The sequence below is a fragment of the Apaloderma vittatum genome, unplaced genomic scaffold, assembly GCF_000703405.1.
Source record: "Apaloderma vittatum isolate BGI_N311 unplaced genomic scaffold, ASM70340v1 scaffold26135, whole genome shotgun sequence".
Taxonomy (NCBI): domain Eukaryota; kingdom Metazoa; phylum Chordata; class Aves; order Trogoniformes; family Trogonidae; genus Apaloderma; species Apaloderma vittatum.
This window is the reverse complement of record NW_009718106.1, coordinates 40021-47632: the sequence shown is the minus strand read 5'-3', so window position 1 is coordinate 47632 and position 7612 is coordinate 40021. Positions and strand designations below refer to the sequence as shown.

The window sequence follows — 7612 nt, the reverse complement described above, 5'->3', positions numbered from 1 at the left end:
TATGACTGGAGAAATCACTGGCCACAGGCCAGTCTTCTAGCTGTCCCTGTCCCAGCCTCTGCTGGGTTCTCCCCATGTGTTGGAAAAGCCTCTGTATTGCATATGTTTAGATTAAAACCAAAAACCCGACGGTCTATATGATGCAGCATTAAATATTTATGCAGAAAATTACTTTACTTCAGTTCTTTATTCAGACAGATTCAGTGTGAATATGCTAGACAGTAGGAGAGAGTGGATTAACCGGTGAGCAGATAGTTTTGCTCCACATGGGAAATTCTCTGTGTAGACCACTACCAGCCAAGAGGAACCAGCCCACAGTCCTTCTTGCCTGTCTAGTCCCATCTCAGTCCCCCTCGCAGAAGGCAACCCTCACTTCTGCAACAGATTCTGTCCCCATGTCATGACCATATTGGAAACAAATCCTTTGGATCAGCAATCACAGTGTTTCATTAATGTGCAGAGGAATGTCACATCACTCTCCACCTCCCTGTTCAGAGAGAGTTCAGGGTAAGAAGGCCTTTCAGTTCATGCACAAGCACTGATTTCATCCCAGCTGGAAAGACAAGTTAAGAACTGACTTTTGGTAAGATTTCCCTCCTCTCAGAGGGGAGAAAAGGGAATTTCCCAATGCAAGTCGCAGTGTGAACGTGCTTGAGTCACCACTCCGAGGTGCCCATCTCTGCAGTGACCACCACTGGTGAATCAGCTCTGAGCAGGTGCCTGGGGGACCTGCGCAAGGCCAGGAGGAACGATGTGGCAAAGCCCCAGGGCTGGCAGGGATCCTCTCTCAGGAGGCGCTGGGTGTAGGTGTAGTACTCTTGTAAGGTTCCTCACCTACCAACTGCCTTCCATTCAGAGAAGACCTACAGGTTTTAGGGGTCCTTGAATCATGCCATGTACACGGGGAAGTGACAAATCCTTTCTAAGCACTGGAAAAACAGGAGGCTTTTACTGGAAATGGAAAAAAAAAGAAAATATTCTTCTCTGCCTGTGAGTTTTGCAGGCAGGGCTGTTTACAGTAACTAATGGATTTTTCATCTGGCCAAGATGACTAACCAACCATGATCCAAAAAGTGCCCAGAAGAGTACTAAGAAAAGCACACATTTTGCAGCTGAACTTCCTCTTCTTCCCAGACTCAGCGGCTAGGCATTCCGCACAGAACAAAAAAAAATACTTTGCAGCTTTAAAAATATCTCGACACAGTTCCTTCTGGGCAACCAGCTTCCAGATGATGCCTCAGGATCCTCATAGAATTCCATGGGATTTTTTTTTTTTGGATTTGCAGTGGCCCTTCTGCTACTCAGACAACATCAACCATGAGCTGAAATTTAGTCTGTGCAGTTACCAGCACAGACACACCTCCTGTCTCATGGGCTCTTTTAATGTTGAAGCGCCTACTTTGACATCAAGGGACGGGAACGTTCCTGTCATTGGAAATCAACAGTAAAGCACCAACAAATAAAGGAATCGGAGTTTCACCAGGGAAAATCCATTGTCAAAAACCCACTTGCCATCCCCTCACAGGCTGCAGGCCAGCTGGGAACTATCTGACAGGTTCTCCAGGTTGTCCACCATAGTGATGATGGTTTCTATTTTTTCTTCTGGAAGTACATGAGAAGCATTGGATCGAAACTTCTTCAGGAGTGATTCTTTGCTCAGAGGCTTCCTCCAGTGCCCATAAAAAGTGTCACATTTGCCTGTCAGGACATCCCCACTGTGCAGAAGCAGTGCCACCTCTCCGTACATCTTGTCAAAGTTGGCCATGTTATCTTCGGGGTGTTCCACCACCACCTTGTCCAGCAGTTCCCTCAGCTCCTGCCGGTGGATGCTGCTCTCCGTGAAGGAGCTGAGCCCCACTTCACCATCCAACAGGGCAGCACAGGCATTGAACTGGAAGGAGTGTCTCGCCTGGTGCTCGGAGCTGGGGAAAGGCCGATTGATGTACTTCGACACTGGGATCTTCAGCACAATAGTGCGGATCAAAGAGGGAGAGAAGGACCCTGCGTAGTTGATGAAGAGGTTCCGGACTGACAAGGCAGCATCCACCACCCAGTGCATCCCCAGGTGGGCTGGGAATCGTTTGAAAGCAATATCCTGCTTCTCCAAGAGGAACTCGTGGTGGTCGCTTGGCGTGGACAGTGGTTTGGGTTGATAGACACCATAGAAAACACTGAACCCGGAGCACCCGGGGATATCATCCAGAATCAAGGGGTTAGCCTCCATCCCCCGGGAGGCCAGCAGCGCTGCTTCGAAGCCCAGGCGGGTGGCATTGCCGATGTGCAGCGGCTTGGCTTGTGTGGCAGCGTTGGCCATGGGCGCCCCGGCGAGGGACGCGGCGATGCCCAAGGCGTGCGCGCACTGGGCTGTGCTGAGAGACAGCAGCTTTGCTGTGGCCGCAGCACTGCCCATGGTACCCACCACCGAGGGAGGGTGGAACCTAAAGGGGAGATTGCAGACGTGAGCATCCTGGAGTGAGCCAGTGGAAATCCCTCATGGCTCTAGTACAGGTGGGGATTTCACCTAAATCTAAATTCAGCCACCTAGAAAATAAGCGTCTACTTGAAACTTTGTTGGAGACAACCGAATGGGCTCAGCATCTCCAGAAAGCAATCCTTAATTCTTCCTAAGCCCAGCTGGCACAGTCTGTGTCCACACAGCCAACCTTCCTCCCCCCAAGACAAATAAGGTGGCCTCATCCAGTGTGCCCAAAGGTAACAGTTCCTGGTTGATGCTCTCCCTTGGACCACGCCAGGGCACTGGCAGAAACTGCCAGGAACCGTGCCCATAATTAAGCTGTCTGCATGGCCGTGGGCCACTGCCTGTCCTCTCCCCTTGCCCTGTGTGGTTTAGATGACAACACTGCAGACTCATCTTCTCGGTGGTTATTTCTGAGGCAAGATCACAGGAGGTCGCCAAATGAACCTGTGGTTACTCAACTCAGGCAGAACCGGCATTTGGCTCTCAGTAGGGCTTTACAAGGATCCGGAGTTCAGCTGGGCTTAAACCAACATTTCTGAAACCTTGAGTAGACCTATGACAGACTCATCAACACTTACCTTTTTGGAATGTTGTGAGCTTCAGTAGAGAAATGCATGAGCCTTCCTTGCACTTCCAGGCCCACGTTGAACGCCAGCAGGAAATCCATACCGTTGGGTTTGGTGCTTGTAGGTAGCATCTGGGAAGCTGCCAGAAGAGCTGGCAGAACCGCGCCTGATGGGTGAGTAGCAGGGTGCCAGGTGTCATCGAAGTCCATGGAGTGAGTCTGCCAGAGAAATGAGGACGAGGACGTGCTGGTGTGGGGGGCTGGAAGCTGAGGGAGGTAGGGGTTCTCACCAATATTCCTGAGGCTACATCTGTAACAACATCCACTCAGCGACCTAGCGGTCCCCACTGTGGTCCCTCTAAAAGCAGCATGCAAGACTGCAGAGGAGCCTGTGACTTCTTGTCCCCTGCTACCCCCTCCCGGCCACCGGTCTGCTTCTTGGAATGCTAACTAGCATCTCTGAAGGCACCACAAAGCAGAGCTGCTCCTGGAAGAGCTTGCCTTACCGCAACTCCGTTGGTGAACGCAGCCAGCGTTGGGGAGAGCTTTACGCCCGGCTTGCCATAGACAGAGCTGACGGCAACTGAGGAGTACAGCTCCTGTGGAAGAGAAGGGAAATTCGAGTGAGGACCTCGAGTGAAGGATCTTGCTGGAACATCTCTCTATTGCAAGGCAAAAGCGCTACGTCAGACGCAAAATGAGCCCTTGGCTGCGGTGTCTGGGTGGGGACCACATAGCTCTGCGGTGACCTGGGGCTGTTCCTACCCGGCAGTACCGCAGGGCGATGTCGAACACACGCGTTGTGCTGCCCACGAGGCCAACGCCGATGCTGTCGAGGATCATCCTCTTGCTTCTGTGACGGACGGTCTTGGACAAGTGCTCGGGTCGAACTGCGTGGATGAAGGAGGCAAAGCTGCTGGTCACGGTCTCCTCTGGAGCGCTCCTGGCCACCACTGCAGCACCAAGACAGAGCGAAGAAGGTAAAGACACATGTGGGCCCCGTGCTGACAGCTCAAAGGTCTCACTGTTGTATCTGTTGAAGGGCAGAGGTGGCTGGAAAATGCAGGATCTGCCCAGCGTGTCCCCTGGGTCACACGGCTGCAGGGCAGGGGATGGACACCCCATCCTGGGGTGACTTCAGAAAGGTTGAAGTGAAGCAGTTTCAGGGCTCAGTCACATCCCCCCACCCTGGAGGTGCCATGCAAATTATGTACCTTTATCTGGAGAACAGGCAAAGCAGGTGCCCTGCTCCATCAACAATGGTGCCCTGTTGGGAGCGGATCAGATCAACCCCAAATCTCCCACAGCTTCCACTATTTTTTTAGCAAGCAAGACTAGACCCAAAGTATGGGTTTATCCAGAAAGTTTGGTCCTGCAAGGCACTGAGGTGTCTTGACTCAGCCAGCAAAGCTTGTGAGCCCTACATGCTCAAAAGAATGCTAGTGTTTTTAAAAAAAAATAATAAAAGAAAATATAAAAAGTCCTTTGTGTGGTCTTTCATAGCTGAGCTCAACATATCAGAGGATCCATCCTATGCCTCAGAAGGGGATTAAACCAGATCTCCTGAGCCTCGTGTTTGGAGGAAAGTTTCTCCTGTTTCTGAAAACATTTTTGCTGGTGGACAAGAAGCTTCTTGAGGTAAAATTCGGTGCCTGCATCCGTGAGCTGTGAGGTAGAGCTGGGCAGACAGCACAGACTGCTGGTGCTTTTGGACTTCGAAGTCACTTTCTCCAAATCTTTGGAGGGGTTCAAATTCTGTGGAAAATATCTAGTTTGGGAGCACCGTAGTTTTTCATTTCAGTGAAAAATTGCTTTGTTTTGATGAATATATCATTCATAGAGTTATAACTTTACAATTTAAAATACAATTTTGAGAGTCTGTGTGAGAGTAGGAAAACTATAAAATTCGATATAGCTAACATCTCCATATTTATGTACATGTGAGGTACACACACACAGGCAGATAAAAGACAGCATTATTGGCCAAACGAAACTAAGCACATAAAAACGTGAAGGTGAATAAAGCAAGAAAACAAAAACACTTACAGCGAAACCTCATTGAAACCAGCAGGTACATATCAGACTTCACTTTTCTTAAACAGAAAATATCCCAATTAAAAAATAAAAAAAAGACCGTTTCCTAATTTCACTAGCTTGTATTCATCCTTAAATGTCATCCCTACTGACTCACAGTTTGCTTGCAAACGTACTTGGACTCACCTAGAGCCTGGGAGTCTAAAACCCACTTGTAAACACAGCTGAGAATGTCATCACCGCCCTGACTCACCGAAATGAAATCCACCCCTCGCAGCGGCGCTGCGAAACGTCTCGCTTATAGGAATCTGTAACACTCAGCACTTTGGAAAAACCTTCCGCTGGCAAAACCCGGCGTCCTCTCTCCCTGTCCTGGGAGAGCATCTTCCGAGCATCCCACCAGCGAAAGCACCGACGCCCTCGGGGAGGAAAACTGCTGAGGTCAAACGCGACTGCAGAGGCTGGAGGAAAAATCTGCTCGAATCTTGCTGCGCCCGTAACATTTTGATTGCTTCCTTCCCGTCATTAAATGGTCTTTGTCACTTTGGTAGGCAGCGACAGCTTTTTTTTTTAACCTGTCAGCTTAAAAGCATTTCATGAGTCCAGTGTTTCTGTCCTAGGATGGCGGGTGTACTGCGGAAGTTCATGAAAATAAAAAAGACTCTGGCCAAAACCAAATAGATCTCTGTGGATTATTATTCTCATTAGCACTACTACTACTATTATTATTACTACTACTATTATTACTACTACTACTAGTATTGTTGTTGTTGTTATTGTTATTATTTCTTGTGTTCACTAACACTTATTGCATCTGTTGCATTAAAACCACATTTTAAACTAAGTTAATGGACAAACTTGTAACAAACCGAGCAGGCACGCAGCAAAGTTCTGCTTGATTCATCTGAAGCAGAGAGGCTGCAGGAGAAGAGAGCACCCGGGCTCCGAGACCGGCGAGGGAGCCCTCTGTCCCTCTGAGCAATGCAACAAGGGAGCTGCAATAAAGGATTAATGGCAAATGGAGAAGCCAAGGACCTGAGAAACACAACGACAGCTACAATTTAAATAGATTTATGGTCAAAGAGTAAGAATTTGGAGAGTCCGGTTCTAAATCAGCTAAAGTTTCCGTTCTAGCACAGGACCAGCAACCAACAATTTTACCACTTGATACTTTTCTCCTTGTTCTTTAGCAACCGAGGGCAATCATAGCCACGAGACCCCCCCAAGCATGCTTCGCCTTCTAAGAATTTGAATGTTTTTATCTCAGAGCGCTTAGCCCGGCACTTTTTTTTTTTTTTTAAGTAATAACATGGTTGTTCTCGGATGCTCTTTAGAAAAGAGATAAGGAATGCTGTTCTGCAGAGAGATACAAACCGTGAGCAGCAGTTTTGTGAAATTGCCGGGAGCCTGCCAAGATCTTCTGGGATTTCTAGAGTAAAGACAGAGAGAGAGTGTTTGTCATCTAAGCTGCTTGAACTTTCTCAGAGCCGTTTTACTGGTTGTGCTTCTAACGGCGCAGATCAAACGAGTGGATAAAACTAACTACATATTTAAAGGGAAGAAGAAAAAAAGATCAGCCTATTTTCCAAAGCTCAGTGCCAAGAACAGCCAGGGAAATAAAGCCAGACAGCAGAAGGGGCAGCACAGCCTCTCCAGACCTACCACCAAATCCTCTGACGGCTGCGAGCAGGACCAGCTCGGAGCTGACGCGAACAGAAAAAAACCAAACCCCACAGCCCTTCCCAACAACAACAATCCCCTCCATGGCACCATACGAAATGCTTTTGGGTCACATAAAAAGGAGCAGGCAGGGAAGGAACAGGTTAGTAACTCTGCACACAAAGCATCTGTGAAAAACGTCAGATTTTGTTAATGTCCAGGCAGGTGCCCGTCTAATGTCACGACAATTTTGTCCGACTCTGGAACCGCCCGGAAAAACAACATTACCTCCTTAAAGTGAAGAAAAAAAAAAAAGGAAAGCTCAGAGATGGATAGATTCTGTAGGTGAAATAGCAGTTACCTGGAGGGTTAAGCAGACCATGCTGGTGGCTGTTAGCACTGCTCAGTGCCCAGCTCCGCTCTATTCAAGGGATGGGAGAGGTGGCTGGCTGCAAGGTGCTTTGGTGTCAGGGTTTATATATGCTTCTGAAAGGCAATTTGCTTTTTTGTTGCGTTTTTTGTTTTCTTTTTCTTCTCCTGAAAATTCAAGTTAAATCTTAGTTATTTTACTTCTTTTTTTTTTTTTTTTTTGCAACTGAATTTCAAGTGTGATGACATCAGCCCCTGGGGACTGAGAGGGTGGGGGGAATAAATGAGGAGGGGTGGCTTCTCTCTGCCGAACAGAAGGGAAACCCCTTGGGTTTCAGGAAATAAATAATAAAAAAAGAGAAGGGCTTAGGACAATAACTGACAGAGTTCAAGGAAATTCCTGCCTCCAAAGTGCCACAGGTGCCAATGTGTGAAGCAACTGGCCCCAGGCTCCTCCTCCAGAGGAGGACTATAAAACTGGTCCTCACCAGGAAATGAGAGGGACA

At 48.3% G+C, this 7612-nt stretch overlaps 1 protein-coding gene across 1 annotated transcript; it reads right to left on the bottom strand.

Annotated features, from left to right (window-relative positions):
- Positions 1 to 1519: 1519 nt before the first annotated feature.
- On the bottom strand, positions 1520 to 7119 carry LOC104274502 (cis-aconitate decarboxylase-like). Its single transcript, XM_009870151.1, has 6 exons — positions 7099 to 7119; positions 6453 to 6507; positions 3810 to 3997; positions 3551 to 3643; positions 3058 to 3263; positions 1520 to 2438 (listed from the first exon to the last, which is right to left on the bottom strand). Exons 1-6 carry the CDS (start codon positions 7117 to 7119, stop codon positions 1520 to 1522), a joined length of 1482 nt encoding a protein of 493 aa, XP_009868453.1.
- Positions 7120 to 7612: the final 493 nt, after the last annotated feature.

What these genes read in the sequence shown, in the direction of transcription:
- LOC104274502 (XM_009870151.1), bottom strand. Translation starts at nt 7,119, where the DNA reads ATGGTCTGCTTAACCCTCCAG. An exon ending in TCACAAAACTGCTGCTCACG is followed by an intron (nt 3,998 to 6,452) that starts GTTTGTATCTCT and finishes TTGGTGCTGCAG; the next exon opens with TGGTGGCCAGGAGCGCTCCA. An exon ending in CGTTCACCAACGGAGTTGCG is followed by an intron (nt 3,264 to 3,550) that starts GTAAGGCAAGCT and finishes TTTCTCTGGCAG; the next exon opens with ACTCACTCCATGGACTTCGA.